General features: G+C 36.8%; 1 protein-coding gene across 1 annotated transcript in view; it reads left to right on the forward strand.

Moving 5' to 3' along the window:
• LOC140242934 (uncharacterized) overlaps positions 1–20817 on the forward strand; it is a 153942-nt gene that overhangs the window by 94053 nt on the left and 39072 nt on the right. Inside the window, exons 21-22 of the mRNA XM_072322682.1 lie at positions 4783–4914; positions 6092–6271. Of these exons, the coding sequence (XP_072178783.1) occupies positions 4783–4914; positions 6092–6271 (312 nt within the window). The remainder of the gene's footprint in view (positions 1–4782; positions 4915–6091; positions 6272–20817) is intronic.

The raw sequence follows: 20817 nt of genomic DNA on the forward strand, positions 1-20817 counted from the left end.
AGACAATTACTTGATTAGTTTTTGAGAGAAATCGGACAGAGGTCAAAGGTCAGAGATCAAGGTCAAATCCTAAAGTTTATCTGTTTACGTGATAACTCAAAACTGGATAAAGTATCTTTCACCAAACTTGGTCCAAGGATGTTGTATGATGGGACAATTAGTTGAGTAGATTTTAGTGACATTGGCAAGAGGTCAAAGGTCAAAAGGTCAAGGTCAAATGCTAAAAATGTTGCTATTTCCCGATATCTATGCAATGCCCAAAGGTATTTTCTTGAAACTTAGTGTAGACATGTACTACTGCGTAAAGATTATCCAGAGAGTATCATGTTATAAGGTCGAAGGTCAAAAGGTCAAAGGTTAGGTGAAAATTTGCAATATCACTTTTCTTGCAAATGGATCAATGTATCTTCATGTAACTTGGTACATACGCATGTACTGACTGGCAGGGATTATCTAGGGAATTTAGGGGTCATGTGTCAAAAGTCAGGGGTCAAAGGTCAAGGTCAAATCCTCAAACTTTTACTATTTAACTCATATACTAGTATATGCAATGCATGCATTATTAGTTTAAAAACTTAACATATACATGCGTTACCTAATGGAGATTCTCCGGGAAATTTCCAGCCAGAAGGTCAAAGGTCAAAGGTTAAGGGTCAAAGGCCAGGTTTCAATGCCCCCCCCCCAAAAAAAAAAAAAATCTATTTTGTACTGTAATTACACTCTTTCTTCATACCTTGGAAATTACTAAATGCATAAACTCATAAAAGGGTCCGTCAGAAGTGAAGTAAAAATTCTCAATTTCCTAAATATGTGTACCTGCACTCTTAGACAATTATACCAAACCCAGCTCAAGGAAAGTGAACATTCACGATATTTCTGACAAACCTGTCATTTCAATATTTTGCCAGTTATGTGAAACTGTCATCACACATTGTGAAGACATTGTACTATACATCTATTGGGAGAATCATGCATTATGGCGGAGGCATCAGTCGCCATAGCGACATTTCTAGTTTATCTTATATATTTCGTGGTGGGAGGGGTGTGTCGAAAATCCTAATGTCTTTTTTCTGGAAATTTAATAAGCATTGTTTTATTATAACAATCTCCTTAACATAACCCAGTTAAGTCATGAATGTCGCTGCACAATGACAGCGCAACCACAGTTTGTCTATTCCATGACTGTACTCTCTAATAAAATCGAGTGAAAATATTCACTCTTGAAGGACTGAATACAAAAAAAAAAGGTAAATGAAAAGTGTAAAGTGAAGTGAAAGTGTTCATTTTCACTCATTTTGGAGTGACCTCAGGGATCACACGAAGATTTTGGAGTGATCCCTGAGGTCACTCTAAAACGAGTGAAGATGAACATATTCACTCGAAATTCACTCTAATTTTACTCTAAATTCACTCCTTTTTTGTATACCTTCAAGAGTGAATATTTTCACTCGATTTCTTTAGAAAGTAAGTAATATTTTCTTACTCTAATATTTAACTTAACAATATATAGTATAGTATATATTCTTTACATTTAAGATGTTTTATTCATATTTGAGTTGCACAAATAAATTTCAAACTTCAAGTTCAAAATTTCATATTTCTTTCATGACTGTATATAAAGCAATTTTTTTTTCAATTCAATTCAATTCAATTTTCATACTTCTCAATGAAGGAATGCACATCAAATATAATATAAACATAGTGAATCTTAGATTAACTTTAGATTTGGATCTTAGAGGAATACGAAAGATTTTCAAAACTTGTACGTAATTCAATTTCAGTTTTCCCCAGTGTACAATATAAAACAGTCCAATATGTGATAAACTTGCTGTCATAATACACTGACTTGGCAGGGATCGTCAGACAAAACCATATTGTCCATAATTATTTACAACAATCTGTAACTATCCGTAACTATCCGAAAATATCCGCAACTCTCCGCAAGTGTTCAGAATTATTCGGGAGTTTACGCAAGTTGAAAGAACAAATTACGTGCCAATTCCTAAGAATATCCGCAAGTGGACGAAAGTATTCTCATTCGGTCTTATTTGTCCGTATCGCCAGTATGACAAGCCTTTTTTACATTTAAAATTGATTTCTGATATCATGAATTCCATTTTGTGATATCAAAAAAATAATCGAATTTCTGATTCGTGATATCAAGAATTCAATTTGTGATATCACAAATTCCCGTCAGTGTAGCACATGAACTTAATTTGTGATATCAAGAAATTGAATTTGTGATATCACAAAATTCATTCTTGATATCACAAATTCAAATTGTGATATCAGAAATTTGAATTCGTGATATCAAAAATTCAATTAGTGATATCACTGAATGAATTTGTGATATCAGAAATTCGAATTCTTGATATCAAAAAAATGCTTCACGTGAAAAGCCAGTGACAATTTGTAATATAACAAAGTGAATTTTTGATATCACAAATTCGAATTTGTGATATCATGAAATAAATTTGTGATATCAAACATGCGAATTTCTGACATCACAAATTCCATTTTGTGATATCACAAATTGAATTATTGATATCGCAAATTCGAATATGTCATATCCGTTATTCACAGGGAATTCGAGCGTTACTTCAGTGCAGAAAATCGCCGTCAATTTCAGCATTAGTTTAGCGCAAGAATACAAAGTGAATTCGAGCGTTAGTTTGCGCTGAAATTCAACTGTTAATTTGAGCGTTAGTTGAGCGCTGAAATACACAGGGTGTTCGAGTGTCAGTTCAATGCAGGAAATCGCTGTGGATTTGAGCATTAATTTTGCGCAGAAATACAAAGGGAATTCGAGCGTTAGTATTGCGCAGAGCTACCAAGTCTCACGCATTTTGCGTGAGACTCAAGCATTTAGGGGCCATCGCACGATCTCACACATGGCACCCATTTTTCTCACGTATCAGGCGAAGTCTGCAACTTGGGCCTATAATAATGAGCATAGCTCAAAAGATTAAAGTGATACTGGCAGATGAAGGTATATTTCCCTTTTGTCTTATAGTCACTTAAGTATGCACCTGATCGCACCATTAAGTGCCCAATATCGAATACCGAAATGTCCTTCCTTGACCCACCAATTGTCTTCCTTCCCTTGTCTTTGACCTTTGAAGAACTGGTCTTAGACCGCAGACTTCTGAATCGACAGCCGATTTTCCTCAAACTTTGGTTGATATCATGATCTGCTAATACTGCTACTTCCACTCAATCCAAATTCATAATCGAGTTTGGGTTCCTTTAACGCGCATATCATGCGTAGACTATGCGGTTGACATGCGAAAACTATGCGGGAGGATGCGCATTTTATGCGCAAAGGATACGCAAGTTAGTCGTGAACTAGTTGCGAATTAGTCGTGAGTTAGTCGTGACCTGCGTGCCACTAGTTTGATGGATACGCATTAGTACGTACTGGTACGGCTGGTTTGGGCATAGGTTGTGTACAGTTCACGAAAGGTTCGCGAAACTTGCCCAAAAATTTCGTCGTGCCAAAATTTTGAACAGTTCGAAAATTTTGTCACGTCTTTCGCGCATTAACCACATTGCCAGCATCATCCCGCAGGTTGCCACGAATGTTTCTCGCATTGGCACGAAATGACACGTGTCAGTGCTGAAACCATACGCAAACCAAAATTCGTGCAAGTGTCAGGGTAGCTTAACGCTCGAATTCACAGTTGAATTTCAGCTCAAAACTAACGCTCGAATTTCCTAGCTGTGTGTTTCTGCGCTCGACTAACGCTCGAATTCACAGTTGAATTTCAGCTCAAAACTAACGCTCGAATTTCCTAGCTGTGTATTTCTGCGCTCAACCAACGCTCGAATTCACGATTAAATTTCAGCGACAAACTAATGCTCGAATTCCCTGTGTATTTCTGGGCTGAACTAAGGCTCGAATTTAACAGTTGAATTTCAACGCAAAACGAACGCTCGAATTCCCTAGCTGTGTATTTCTGCGCTCAACTAATGCTCGAATTCACGATAAAGTTTCAGCGCCAAGCTAATGCTCGAATTACCTGTGCATTTCTGCGCTCAACTAACGCTCGAATTCAAAGTTGAATTTCAGCGCGAAACTAAGGCTCGAATTCCCTTTGTATTTCTGCGCTAAACTAATGCTCGAATTCACAGCGATTTTCTGCACTGAGCTAAATCTCGAATTCCCTGCGTATTTCTGCGCTTATCTAACGCTTGAAATCATAGCTGCTTTTCAGCACAAAACTAACGCTCGAATTCCCAGAGCATTTCTGCGCTCAACAACGCTCGAATTCACTGTTGAATTTTAGCGCAAAACTAATGCTCGAATTCCGTGTGTATTTCTGCGCTCAATTAACTCTCGAATTCACCGTGGTTTCCTGAGCAAAACTAATGCTCGAAATCTTTTTCTTTTTTTTGCGAAAGATAAGTGCTGAAATTCCATGTAAATTAATGATATCACAAACTGGAATTAGTGATATCACAAAATGCATTTCTTGATATCAAAAATGTGATTTCGTGATATCTCGAATTGAATTTGTGATATCACGAATTAGATTTGTGATATCACTAATTCGATTTCGTGATATCAAAAAAATTGTTTTACGTGATAAACCAATGGGTATTTGTGATATCACAAAATAAGTGGTATATAAAAAAAAAAGCTTAAGTGTTTTATCAAATACGATTACGTATATGACGATTATCAAATATGATATGCATATTGACTGTCTGATGCGTCCGTCCATTCAACGAGTTAGTTTTCATAATTCTAACCAGTGATTTACGTTTTATGTGATTTTAAAGGGTCCACAAACTGTATGGTCGGTAATGGCGGGTGTTCATCAACTAGCCTCTGCCTACCTAGTGGTATTTTGGACAACGATTGTGTATGCGCCGATGGATTCCACCGTGGCCCAGATGGAGGCTGTCAGCTTGGTATGTCCGAAGAACTAACGATGGCAACATAATGTTGATCACTGGTGCTCAACCAAAGACATGCCTTTTTAGGCTTTTTGCATAAAAATGATAGTCAAACGGGAAATTGGTGTCATTCTAAGTGGTAAAAAAAAAGCTTAAGTGGTTTATCAAAATGATTACGTATAATGATTATGATGTTTATCGAATATAATTATTTTGCATTAGCTGTTTGATGCGTCCGTCCATTAAACGAGTTAGTTTTCGTAATCTAACCAGTGATTTAAGCGATTTTAAATGTCGGTCACTGGTGCAGCGATACCAGTAATAGTTATCAATCCAGCAGTACTGTCGCCGTGATTTCTTAATCGCATGGAAGCACATCATGAGCGTATAAGGAGAATCTGAGCTGTAGCAGACTGGCCATTGTGAAAAATTACAAATTGTTGTACTAAATGGGAATAATGCTTAGTCTACTTTTCAGGGGAAATAGTTTGTGTGTAGTGGTTTGTTAAATCTACCCCGTTTCGATGATTTCACGTATACGTGTATGAACTATTAGTATCTAAACTGAACCAGAAATAAGAAGATAACATTGAAGCATTCCACAGATGTTCTCATCTTTTTTTAAAGTGTTAGCCATAAGTTTCCTTGTTTGGGTACAGAATATATATGTATATATATATATATATATATATACATATATATCATATATATATATATATATATATATATATATATATATATATATATATATATATATAACTACATATAGATCTTCAGATAGACGGCATGTTACTGGTTGAGGCTAAAATGTCAAATTCATAAAGAGTAACTAAAATCAAACATTGTCATATCTCAGCTAATTAACTTTAACATCTTGTATTAGGAAAGTTACGATGTTTATGATGTTAATTGTCGTACATATAGTTATACTAAGCACATCAATTTATGAAAATAACACGGCGACATGCCATCGTTTTAACGAACTGAAAATTACGAAGCCACATCATTCATAATCTTTCGGATTCGTTGTAGTTAATAAGAGATGGCAATCATGAATCTTTGATTAACCCTGGAGCATCTTTAACGTTACATTTAGAAATTCAATCATTTCAAATTAATCTTGTGTGGAAGAGGCACAGTGAAATTGAAGCCCACATGTGAAATGCGTCTCATATTTCGATTGACTTTATAGACGCACTGATGATTGTGTGTCCCAGAGTCTTCCCGTCGGGTCGAGTGACCGAAGAGTGTGACGTCAGACCTGGCAGCGTCTGTGACATCGAGTGCGAACACAACAAGATGGCCACCGTTGACGTGGTACGATGTCTTGGGTCAGGAGCCTGGAATGTCAGCGTCGACTCACTTTGTAAAGGTTTGAGTTTAGCTCTCTCTTTTGTAGTGATCACTAGCAGCACCCGTGGAAATCCACGGGTCTGAGGGCCTCTATTTTTTTCTCATATACGATTTTGCACATTTATATTGATGAAGTAAAGAGAAAATATGTTGTTTTTTTTCATTCCTTCGTTAAAATGTGCTCATAGTCTACCCATGACCACCCTTCCCAGAAATTTAACATTACATTAGTACGTGGACGGCGATCCGGTCCATTGGTTGGGATCTTCCCGCCACTTGCTTTTATTATAGAACTTGAGTTTCGAGGGGTTGCACCCGTTGAAGTCCAACAGATGTCTTATTGTCCCTCACCCACCCACCCCCCCCCACACACACACACATATTTCCACCCCGCAGAACTAAAAAACAAACAAACAAACAAAACAAACAAACAAACTAACATTGAGGGAAAAATTACCAAAAAAACTTATCAGATTCCCCGAAAGTTCTCCCCACAGATTCTTCTCGTCGAAACGGGGAGATACCCTTGACACTACGGGTGCGTTTATCAACTCTCCTTTCTCGGCAGAAACAAGTTATCCAAACAGCTTTCAAGGAATTTTTACGAGTTGATAAACGCAAAGCTGTTTTGAAAGCCCTTAAGGAAAGCCTTTACGAAAGGGTGCGTTTATCAACTCTCCTTTCTCGGCAGAAACAGGTTATCCAAACAGCTTTCAAGGAATTTTTACGAGTTGATAAACGCAAAGCTATTTTGAAAGCCCTTTAGGAAAGCCTTTACGAAAGGGTGCGTTTATCAACTCTCCTTTCTCGGCAGAAACAGGTTATCCAAACAGCTTTCAAGGAATTTTTACGAGTTGATAAACGCAAAGCTATTTTGAAAGCCCTTTAGGAAAGCCTTTACGAAAGGGTGCGTTTATCAACTCTCCTTTCTCGGCATAAACAAGTTATCCAAACAGCTTTCAAAGAATTTTTACGAGTTGATAAACGCAAAGCTGTTTTGAAAGCCCTTTAGGAAAGCCTTTACGAAAGGGTGCGTTTATCAACTCTCCTTTCTCGGCAGAAACAGAATATCCAAACAGCTTTCAAAGAATTTTTACGAGTTGATAAACGCAAAGCTATTTTGAAAGCCCTTTAGGAAAGCCTTTTCGAAAGGGTGCGTTTATCAACTCTCCTTTCTCGGCAGAAACAGGTTATCCAAACAGCTTTTAAGGAATTTTTACGAGTTGATAAACGCAAAGCTGTTTTGAAAGCCCTTTAGGAAAGCCTTTACGAAAGGGTGCATTTATCAACTCTCCTTTCTCGGCAGAAACAGGTTATCCAAACAGCTTTCAGGGAATTTTTACGAGTTGATAAACGTAAAGCTGTTTTGAAAGCCCTTTAGGAAAGCCTTTTCGAAAGCCCTAAATTTGTGGCTATCCAAACAGGTTTCCTAAACAGGTTTTCAGAAGCCTGTTTGTAAAAGCCTTTTGGAAGTTGATAAACGCAAAGCTGTTTTGAAACGGCTTTGTAGTCTTTTACTTCAGTACTTGTACTTCTCCTCGGGTCGAATAGCGCAATGCAGCTGTGCAGTGACAGGCCAGTTAAAAAATCGTGTTCGATTATTTTGAAAGCCGTTTCTAAAGGGCTTTGGAAAGGGCTATCGAAAGCCGTTTAAACAGGGGAAAGTTGAGAAACGCAGCCAAAGTCTCATGCCGCCACTCAGAAATATTTGAGGTATGTGCTACACTGGAGCTGCCTCACAGATAGGAAGACAATTGATTCATGTGGCATTGCATCATGACTCGTCACTCTCAAAGGAAGATATGTCTTTATGATGGTAATTGCTTTTCGCCGTCCCTTCTTAGAAAACAAGTGGCACATTAATAGTACAGGCAGTCAGGGCTTTGGAAAGGGCTCTCGAAAGGGCTATGGAAAGGGCTATGGAAAGGGCTATGGAAAGTCGTTTAAACAGGGGAAAGTTGATAAACGCAGCCTATTTGACTTTGCTATTAATTACCCCTGCTCTTGCCTCCATGCAGGCACCCGAGTGAATTGACGGCTGGTCTCAAAGGTCTCGCTTTTTTTTTTTTTCATTTATATTTCTTTTCCCACGTTGTGAGAGAAAATAAAATATTTTCGTCTTCATTTGCTCCCTCCTTTTTGTTTTTATCACCAAAATTAGGTTTGATAGATCATAGAATCATCCGTTTATCTCCTTCAGATTATGAAAACGCATTATTATTATTATCATTGTTACCATTATTGTTATTATTACTATTACTATCATTTTGGGAGGGAGATCATAGTCATTAGATTTAATAAGTATTAGGTACCCGTGGGAATCCACGGGTCTCAGGGCTTCGTATTATTTTTTTCTTTAATATTTCTTCACCCACGTTATGAGAGAATAAAAACGCGGAAGAATATTTCGTCTTCATTTGCTCACTCATTTCTGTTTTTATTATCAAAACCTGGTTTGATGGATCATAGAACCACCCCGGCGTTTATCTCATTGATATGTAATCTCTAATGGACGGACACGATCGGCAAGAACAAAGTTTATGTGTATATTTAGCCGTCCTGGACAGCTGAGTACAATGATACCCGACTTGAGAGTAAACTCAATAACGTTAAGCTTAGCTGCGTATTCTGTAATTGCGCAAAATACAATAAAATAACAGCATTCGTTGTTTTCATTTGAGCACGCCAATGGCGAACTGTGCGTAAATGCCCTGTGTGACCGCGCCGTGTACAGCCCTGATAATCACGTCAAATTTACGTCTTTTTTGGGTCAAGACACACGTCATGTTCACGTCATTACGTCTTATAGTCGACAGTTTGTACCAGCACAAGACATATAATATAAGACGTCTTATTTACGTCATGCAATTACGTCTTATAGTCGACAGTTTGCACCAGCACAAGACGTAAAATAAGACGTGTTATTCTGACGTCTTATTCACGTCATATAATTACGTCTTATAGTCGACAGTTTGCACCAAGTTCAAGCTCAAGTTCAAGTTTATTTAACCAATTCATTAAACATTTGACATTTTACAAAAGGATACAGCATTAAGAATAATGAATGGTTTGGGACCCCAAAAGAAGCAGAGCTTGTAAAAAGGGGTCCCGGATAAACATATAAAACAAAACAAAACATACTAAAGTTTTAAACATATTAACAAGAAGTATAATGGTAACTTATTTACATAGGACAGATGCAACACAAGCGCGCGCACACACACACACACACACATTCAATCACACAAACACGTGTCACAAAAACGCTCATGCACATATATGTAGTTCTCATGAAATTGCAGAAAGATACTTTCTATTTTACTATACTTTTAAATTCTGCTTCCCTGATCAATTCTTGTTTTACAAATTTCCCTCAAGATAGATGCGACATGTACGTTTAAAGTTGGATAGTGTTGAGTCTGACCTAATTCTCAATGGCAAATTATTCCATTCTCTAATACAAACATATACAAATGAATTTTGGGCAGTTTGAGCTCTTGCAAAGGGTTGATGAATGAGATTACTTTCACGTGTATTATAAGCATGAACGGCAGAATTTAACACAAACGCATCCTTCATGAAAGATTTCGGATCACCTTGTGTCTTAAACATAAAAATCAAGCAACCCAAGATAAGTAATTTTTCAAATGGCAAAATATGAAGTTGAATAAACAATGGTAAACTTGGACTTCATAGTTTGAATTTGTAATATACCTTACAGCTTTTTTCTGAAGAACAATCAACTTATCTATATGAGTATTATAAGTATTTCCCCAAGCTACATTACAGTACATTAAATGAGGCATAACTATGGCATTATACAGGTAATTAAGGTTTCTTTTGGTAAATAGAGACGAAACTTGGATAAGATACCAACACTACTAGACCAGGAGCTGGCTGCTGGTCAATTTACCCCACCAAGCCCAAAAGGTTTGACCCCTCAGAGTTGCTGGGACCACCCCCCTCATTGAAAAAATGGGCGTCAGCCTGGTCCCTGAGGGCGGGTTCGACCCCCAGGGACCCCCCGAAAAGGCCCTCCGGCGGGTGTAATTTACCCGCATGGAGCCCATGGACCAAACTTGGCCTAAATGAATGTCCTATGGGTGTACATAATCAAAATATAAAAACTGACAAAATATTTGGTTGGGAAAGGGGTTGCCAGACCGCTTGTTTGCAGGTACAAAACCTCGTTTTTGGTCATGGAGTCTGAGCCAAGACTACATTGTCCCATAGGCCCTGTACTGTAGCGTCTCCCAACAGTCTGAGGGACAGTGCCAGTTAGTGCATGCAGTAGTCTTGGCGCAGACTCCTTAACGCTCAACAAGGGTTTGTGTCTGCAAACTACCCATTAAACCCTGGGACCCAGGGTAGTTTGCATCCAGAAATTCACCACACACACACACACACACACACACCCACACGAACACACACACACACATGCACACACACACACACACACACACACACACACACACACACACACACATGACTCTATGTATATACCATAATACCAATCATGTTACTTAGCTTTTTCAATATTATTTACACAGACATTATATCTTGCGCATAATAAATGTCGATCAGGCCTATAAGATGTTCATACCTTTTGAATGTTTTACGTGGATACTATCAATACACCTATAAGGAACGCTGAAGAATTCTGAAATTTGTGTGAAGTTGTATTATGTTTACTGGCCACCCAGCCTACTTATTCTGTATGATGTATTCACCTTATTAGACACAAATACAGCTTTTCAGAAAATGCTGAAATAAAACCTTTGTTGCGAGTAGACTTCAGTTTCAGACCAACCACAACAGCACTAAATTTGAATAACAGATTTAAGTAAACACTAATTTTTCATCAACAGTGCATTAAACATAGCTTAATAAAATTTATGTCAACAAGAGGAAGTCGGATTTAGCTTGAATTACTTTCTTTTCTCCTGCTTGATATCCTCTGTTGAATACAAATAACAAGTCTCAATCCTCATAATATAAGATTCTTTTGAAAACCTCAAACTAAAAACTTGTGTATATTTGTGTGTATATGGCTGATATAAACCACCCTATCATGCATGAAATAGACAAGGATTATAGCATCCATGGCAACATTTTCCTTTATTTGACTGATAAATTCCAAATCAGAATAACTACAACATTACATTAAGAAATGGAGCTATCGAATGTCATACTCATACTCATACATATCTATCGATTGTCATACTCAGTAGTGCATGTGACCTCATAGTTTTGGACAAATATCTGCATATCAATAAGAGTAATGAACATGATTATGGTGTTCTATATAGATTATATACATGTACATTGCCGAACTTCCTTGAAACATCAAATAACAAGCTTCACAATAGAATGCTAATTTTCTGTGAATGAAAATAACCAGGTTTAGAACATTTACTTTGATCTTGTGTTCTCCCTATTTCTTCAGCACTTTTTTTTTGTGGTCAACTTCTTATTTCTGGAGATATATTGTATACTTTTTTTATTTGTGATAGTTCCCATACCCACACAAATGGTGCACATACTGCAAACACTGCCATTGACAGTGGCCGGTAGGCCTACAAACCAAGTTAAAACATGAAATCATCAGCTTACTGAAATAGCTCTCTTTTTCAAGTTATTTTATTGTAGCATATAGGCTGAGAGCATTAACTTGGTCTTGTGGTCCCTTTATTCCTTCAGCACTTTTGTCAACTCCTTATTTCTGCAGATACTTCATCTTCAGTTCCCCAGCCCAACACAAACAAAATTCAACCTATATGGTGTCATATATACTGCAAACAGCACATCATAGTATGATTGTCATTAACCCTGGACATATACACACAACATTGAAACATGAAATTACCAGCTGAAAGTTATGCTAGCTTAATTTCTTTCTTTAACAATAGCATACACATTGAGAGCATTTACATGTTGTGTTCTTGTGTTCTCTTTTATATCAGAATTTTTGTCAACTCCTCAGTACAGATATTACATTTCAGGGTGTCACATACCATATACAGAACAATGTAGTTAATGTTTATGATTTAGTTGTCTTTCAAAACCGTGGCAATTACACATGAATTCATGCATCACACTCTATGGTAGACTAAAGCCCACATTATTGACAAGTATACTGTAGGCCTAAGCATTGCACATGTTTCAATCACAATCTATGATTCCTGAACTGACCAGATTTGGAATGAATTTGTTTCATACAAATACCAAACGAATTGGTCTATCAGCCAGTATGATGCATGATTTGAGCTATTATATAACTGATGTCTACTCACAACAAAGGGCCTATTTCAGCATTTTCCAAAAACATATATGTATCATGATAATATTATGTTTATTTTTTGTCACATAAGGTGGATACATTATAAAGGGTAAGCAGGTTGTGTGGCCAGTGAAACACCATACAGTTGCACTCAAATTTCAAAATCTCTTCACTGCTCCTAAGGTGTATTGTGAGTATCCATAAAAAAAAAAATCAAAAGGTATGAACATCTTTATAGGTCAGACATAAAGGTATTATGGTTGTATGGAGAAACCAGTGAACATGTTTTGTGTTACAGTATAGTATACATGGAGTCATGTGTGAACGTATGTGTGTGTGTGTGCGTATGTGTGCGTGTGTGTGTGTGTGTGTGTGTGTGTGGTGAATTTCTGGATGCAAACTACCCAGGGTCCCAGGGTTTAACGGGTAGTTTGCAGACACAAACCCTTGTTGAGCGTTAAGGAGTCTGCGCCAAGACTACTACATGCACTAACTGGCCCTGTCCCTCAGACTGTTGGGAGACGCTACAGTACAGGGCCTATGGGACAGTGTAGTCTTGGCGCAGACTCCGTGACCAAAAACGAGGTTTTGTACCTGCAAACAAGTGGTCTGGCGACCCCCAACCAGATATTTTGTCAGTTTTTATATTTTGATTATGTACACCCATAGGACATTCATTTAGGCCAAGTTTGGTCCATGGGCTCCCCCCCATCGGGGGGTCCCTGGGGGCCGAACCCGCCCTCAGGGACCAGGCTGACGCCCATTTTTTCAATGAGGGGGGTGGTCCCAGCAACTCTGAGGGGTCAAACCTTTTGGGCTTGGTGGGGTAAATTGACCAGCAGCCAGCTCCTGGTCTATACGAGAAACTTTAGTACAGACGTAACTGAAGTGGTCTTTCCACGATAAATATTCATCGACTATAACGCCGAGGAATCGGACATGATGGCTTCGATCAATCTGGTTACCGCCTATTACCAGTGGAACAATGTCATTTTGGATTCTTTTCCCTCTTAATCTAAATACAACATATTGAGATTTACTAGTATTCAATAATAGTTTATTACAACAAAACCATTCATATATATTACCAATTTCATCATTTACAGAGTTTATTAAGGGTAACAAATAGTTGTGGTGAGCAAGTAAGCAAGTGTCCTCTGCAAAAAGCGAATAAGTAAACAAGCTAGATGAATTGATAATGCCATTAATATAAATAAGGAACAATAAAAGGCCTAGGACTGAGCCCTGTGGAACACCACATGTTACTTGCCTCGACTGTGATTTAACTCCATTTACCGCTACATATTGCTGTCTATTTTGCAAGTAATCTTTAAACCAAGCTAGAGCTACCCCACGAATACCATAATGCTCAAGCTTACACAGGAGTATCGAATGGTCAATAGTATCAAAAGCCTTCGACAAATCTAAAAATATACCAATACAATACCTGCCACTATATCAATAGCATTAACGACAGTATTCACTAAATTCAAGACACCCATGCTCGTGGAACATTTTTTCCGAAAACCAAATTACTGTGGAATCAAAACACTATATCAATGAAGATAATCATCCAATCTTTTATACACAATTTTTTTTTCAAGGATCTTTGAGAAAATGGGCAACAAAGCAATTGGTCTATAATTTTCTATACATTTGCTATCATTCTTTTTAAATACAGGGATTACATTTGCTAATTTCAATTTTTGTGGAACGATTCCTTGTGAAAGAGACTTGTTGAAAATATCACACAAGGGATCAGCAATATACTGTATACAACTCTTTACAACCATTGGAGATACATCATCTGACCCACATGATTTCGACACAAGACGTAAAATAAGACGTCTCATTCTGACGTCTTATTCACGTCATGTATTTACCTCTTTTAGTCGACAGTTTGCACCAGCACAAGACGTCGAATAAGACGTCATATTTTGACGTCTTATTCACGTCGTATATTTTTTTGACGCTTTTTATAGCCTTTATTCAGACCAATCAACATTGTTACATTGTAGTGACACAAAATATCTATATCACACTGTTTGACGGACAACAAAAAGGTTTTGTGCAAAATATAGATTAAACATTAATAAATTGTACACACTTGACATGATTCAGTCACCAGTCTGAATAAAGATTTTATCTAAAACAAATACAAGAAACATGAGAGGTGATGGAATTACAAAATCTTTAAAATGTAATCTATTCACCAGTTATAAACATCATGAGAACTAATATCTCTCTGGGTCTTAGGCAAGTGGAGATTCGTAACCAGACAGTATTTGATTAAGCTTTAATAATGACGATCAGAGAAAAAGAACCAGTATATGGAGCGGGCAAAGCAAAACACAGGATATTCCATTCATTTTAAATAGATTGACTGAGATAAATACAAAAGATATGTCTTAACAGGATGCAATAATTAAACCCGGTATTTCATGAAGTATAATTTTCCCATTTCGCGTAATGTAATGTCAATTTATCCTTTAAAGTTGCTTTTTCATATTCAGACTGTTTTGAGGTGGCGATTGCCCTAGATATTTCTTTACAGGTTGGAACTCTTCCACTTTTACGGTTAGCATAAATCATATGCTTAATCAAAATTAACACATGATTCAACAAAGCATCGAGATTGATATTTTCCCTGAATCCAAGTAAAACGTCAAGCCAATTTATATTAACAAACTGAGGAAATTTTAGTTTATTTCCTACCTCGTTCCATATTCGATAAACTAAAGGACAGTCATAAAATATATGATAATATGTTTCAACCTCTTCCCTACAAAAGGAGCACAGATTTGATTGTGTTATTCCAAACTGGTGAAGTTTATCATTACAAAAAATAACATTGTGCAGAAGCTTATATTGGAATTCTCTCAGCTTCCAGTCTAGTGTCGAAATTCTAGGAATAGAAAAACAAACTGCAGTAGCCGATCTATCCATGTTTAATGCTAATACTTCTGGGTGTTTTGAAAGAAAAGAATCTTCAATGGTACCAATAAAAATATTGTAAATCATTTTTGAAGATACTGACACTAAGGGGTACACTTTTTTGCTTATATTAAGACTAATTTCAAAAACATCAGCAGGGTTATCACTCAAAATATGATCCCTCACGTTACCTATTCTCGCCACCTTCCATTCTGCTGGAAATTTATCATACAATTCATAAAGAGAAATTAAATCGTCTGCATTTAGGCCCTTTCTAATAAAATGAGCCCCTGGTCTAATTTTTCCACCAGCGTCAATGACATGTTTAACTTGAAAAACATTAGCTTTAAATAATTTTTCATTAAAGGGAAAATTCCTACCTGAAATAAAAAAAATTATCAAAAATTATTTGATTTTCATTATACGTTTCTTTAACAATTACATTCTTTCCTTTCAAATAGTCCCAAATATCTAAAAATTCTAAATACAAATTCGGCGCTTTAATATTTAATAACCGGGGATCATAATTACAATGAAAAATTAATCTCCCTCCTACTTTGTTAAATACATGTTCAAAAAACTGTTTCCATTTCATATTCTTATCACCTCTAAAAAGTCTCTTAATCCACATTACGCGCTGGGCATACACCATGTACCTAAAATTCAGCATTTTCATTCCCCCTTTACCATAATTCAAATACAATAAATTTCTCTTTATTTTGTCACGACCGTTCCAAATAAAATTAAAACAAATCGTTTCCACCTCTCTGAAAACCCATCGAGGTACTGACATTATGGAAGAAACGTATAATAGTTTAGATATAGCAAATACTTTAACCAGTTGAATTTTCCCAAAAAGGGTCAAATCCCTTTGCTTCCACCATCCCAACAATTTTTTTATTTTACTCAAAATTTCTTTATAATTCATTTCTTCTTTAACATTGATATCTAAAGAAAAATATATTCCTAGCACTTTAACTGTTTGAACCAATTTGCCCAGCGTTATTCCAGTCAAGTTATCATTAATCTGACTAGAAGACCCCAGTTTCATAATATATGTCTTATCCCTGTTTATCTTTAATCCCGATGTATAATAAAAAGAATCCAATATATTATCTAATCTTTCTATATCACGTTTTTCTTTCACAAAAATTGAACAATCATCTGCATACATTACTATCTTTGTCTCCATATCACCAATCAAGATACCCTTTAAATCTTTTTCATTTCGAATAAACAATGCTAGTGTTTCTATAATCAACAGAAAGAGGTATGGAGACAAGGGATCCCCTTGCCTTACTCCCCTACCTATTTCGAAGTATCCCGTGGAGAAGCCTCCATTCATAACACAACTAATTGCATTGTTGTATAAGAATTCTATCCATCTACAAAAATATGGACCAAAGCCATATTTTGTCATTAATAATTTCATGTGAGAGTGTGAGACGGTGTCAAAAGCTTTCTCAAAGTCGACTGTCACTAAATAGCCCTGCACATTGTACAACTGCGTATAAAATATAATATCATCAATAACCCTAACAGCCTCTCCAATATTCCTCTCAGGCAAAAATCCAACTTGATCTACGTGTATAACTTCTCCTAATACCAGTTTTATTCTTTCGGATAAAACTTTAGATAAAAGTTTATAGTCTACATTAAGAAGGGTAATTGGTCGGTAATTACGAATATACAAAGGATCTTTATCTTCTTTTTTAATTATTGTTATTACGCCCTGTCTTTGTGAGATTGATAATTCCCCTTTCTCAAAAGCTGCATTAAAGGATTCTAAAACAAGGTTTCCTATATCAGACCAAAATGTTCGATAAAATTCAACTGTTAATCCATCATTTCCTTGTGATTTATTGCCTCTCATATTCGACAGTTTACGCCCTCACAAGACGTAAAATAAGACGTCATATTTTGACGTCTTTATGACCTCTTATTTGTTTAAAATTGACAAAAATTTATAAAGTTGCCGTCATATTCACGTCATTTATTTGCGTCTTTTTGAAGACAGTTTGTACCAGCGCAAGACGTAGAATAAGACGTCATATTTTGACATCTTTGAACGTGTTGACTACGTGTTGAATATGACGGGATGAAAATGTCACAAAACTAATGTGAATTATTCGTCATAAATACGTCACTATTATTTTTTTTTTTGCTTTTTACTGTTCCATATTCCACATTTCAACAAATACATAAAACATAAACATCATAATACAAAAGCCTGGATGAATTGTCAAGTACAGCTCATAAGACAATAAAACATGTGAAATATGAGGAATCTACATAGAAGCATTGCTTGTAGGGTGTAGATTCCCAGATGCGGATGGGAGATTATTTCTTACTTGGTTATGTAATTAAAGTAATGACAATTTGTAAATTGGAGAAATATAAACGCCAAAAAGTAAAAAGAAAAAGAAAAAACAAAGAAAACAAAGAAAACAATGTCCGCGGCACAAGACTTCTTGAGAGTTGCGTGATCACCCGAGCGAGGTACAAGTCAGATGCAGTGTACAATAGCAGAGATACCAAATGTGTACAAAGGAAGTTCAGGAGATATTACAGAAATCACGAGCGAGGCACATGTTATATAATCGATAATGTCAGTAATGTGAAGTATGAACAGAGAATGTCGAAGAGGATTGAAGAATAGCTATAGATATGAATTCAGAAAAAAAGCTAGTTTAAGTTTATGCTTAAATGAATAAAGAGACTGAGATTGGATTATTTCTCTATCCAACTCATTCCAAAATTTAGGTCCTGTAGTGGTTATTGTTTTTAAAGCAGATACGGTTCGTACAGGAGAAAGATGAAACGAATCTTTTTGTCTAGTAGGGTAAGAATGAACTTCAGTATTTTTTACAAACATCGAAGAAAACACATCAGGGAGACCACCTGAGTTTAATTGATACATAAATGACCCGATATCAAAATGATATAAATCCTGGATCTTAAGTGTTCTACTGGAAAAGAATAAGACATTAGTGTGTTCCAAAAATGTCGCGAAGTTAATTATCCGTGTAGCTCTTTCCTGTATCAATAATAAAGAATTAAGTCTAGTTGTACAGCAGTTTCCCCATGCAGGATTCCATAATTTATATAAGGCAAAAATAGAGTAGAATACAATGAATGCAGAACATGTTTAGGAAAATACTGTTTTAACTTACACATAACATCTACATTTTTTGATAGTAATTTACGCAAAGAATCAACATGAACTTTCCATGTCAACTTACAATCAATATAAAGACCAAGGAATTTCATATATTCCACCTGGTTAAATTCTACGTCGTTTACAACCAACTTACCCGGTAAAATATTGATTATATTGCTAAAAAACATAAATTTTGTCTTGGTCAAATTCAATGACAATTTATTAGCCTGAATCCACTTAGATACTGATTTTAATTCAGTATTTTTGGTATTCAGTAAAACATGAGGGTTTCGATTTGAATAAAAAATGCTGGTGTCATCGGCAAAAAGTAGAAAATAGAGCAGAGAGGACGAACTGTGAAAGTCATTCATATAAAGAATGAACAATAAATAACCTAAAAGGGATCCTTGCGGTACCCCACAAGTTATAGGCTGTGAGCTGGACACATGGCCATTCAAACTAACAAATTGAGTTCTTCCAGTAAGGTAACTTCTAAACCACTCCAAGACCCCGTTTACAGTGCGAGGCTCGGCCGCGGCCGAGCCGCGGCCGAGCCCAGCCCCGCTTCAGTGTAAACGCGCAAAAGGCCAAATGCGAGGCCAAAATTGGCCTCGCATTTGGCCTCGCTCTGGAGGTGGTCTCGGCCGCGGCCGAGCCGCGGCCGAGCCCTGCCTCTTCTTGGTGTAAACGCAAACTGGGCCAAATGCGCGGCCAATTGCGCGGCCAATTTTAGTCTGGCTTCCAAACCCTCTGCCTGTATCTTTCGCTATGCAGGATATTAACCCCCTCAACGTCGAAAACTAGTATAGTTTAAGGTGGTTTTGTCCTGCAAAGGATTTTTTTCCTTCGGCAAAGGCCTTTGCCCGAACGATGACTTCGTCGCCACGGAATTCATTTGGCAAATGGTCTGAAAACCAGACAATACCAAATTGCGTTTATTTACAAGCAGAGCGCCACTACGACAAAATATTGAAAGGTTTGAATCAAAAGCGCGGCCGAGCCCAGCAGTGTAAACGGACAAAATTGCGAGGCTCGGCCGCGCAATTGAGGCCGGACTCGGCCGCGGCCGAGCCGCGGCCGAGCCCGGCCCCGCACTGTAAACGGGGTCCAAGGCCCTTCCACGAATCCCATAGTGTTGTAATTTGTATAATAATATTTCATGGTTGATTGTGTCAAAGGCCTTGGAGTAGTCAAGAAAGATACCCACTGTGTGACACTTGGCATCGATCGATTTGATAATTTCCTCTATCATTAGTAGAATAGCATGAATTGTGGAATTTTTTTACGAAATCCAAATTGATTATCATCTATTACATTACAGTCATTTAAGAATCGGAATACACGTGTGTACACAATCTTTTCAAGTAATTTAGAAAAAGAAATTAATAACGATATTGGTCGATAATTTCCCAGTTCGTCCTCTCGGCCCTTTTTATATATCGGGATAACTTTAGTGATTTTCATCCTAGTAGGCGCTACACCGTTCAGTAATGACAAAGTAAATATATGGGCGAGAGGTACAACAATCTCATGTACAACATATTTCAGAAGATAATTAGAAATTCCATCATAACCAGTACTTTTTTGGCTTTAAGATTATTTACAATGTCAACAATTTCGGATTCTAATACAGGCATAAAAAACAAAGATTGGTTATGGCGATGACTAAAATATGTAGAAAACGGTATATCCGTTTCCGGAATAACATCAGCTAAATTAGATCCAACCTTCACAAAATATGAGTTAAACGCTTCAGAGATTTCATTATCATCTCTTAACACGATGTCATTTAGAAAAATCTTATGGATATCCGATTTATTTCGTTTCTTCTGAAGAACATTATTAATAACTTTCCACGTGGATTTAATGTCCATCTCATGGAGAAGAAACAGTGAAGAAAAATATTTCTTTTTTGCCTCACGCAACACAGAAGTAAGAACATTACGATAACTAGTATATTTGCTTTTAGCAGCATCAGTTTTTTGAGACTTGAATATATAAAAGAGCTTATTTTTCCTATTGATAGACCTCAACAAAGATAATAACGTGATGCAACGTGATAACAACTAATATAACGTGATGCTTAATAGTAATTAAACTGACGTGAAATTTACGTCATACATACGTCACTAATATGACTTGATGAACACGTCACAAAACGAACGTGAAATTTACGTCGCAAATACGTCAT

Source organism: Diadema setosum, chromosome 2, assembly GCF_964275005.1.
Source record: "Diadema setosum chromosome 2, eeDiaSeto1, whole genome shotgun sequence".
Lineage (NCBI taxonomy): Eukaryota > Metazoa > Echinodermata > Echinoidea > Diadematoida > Diadematidae > Diadema > Diadema setosum.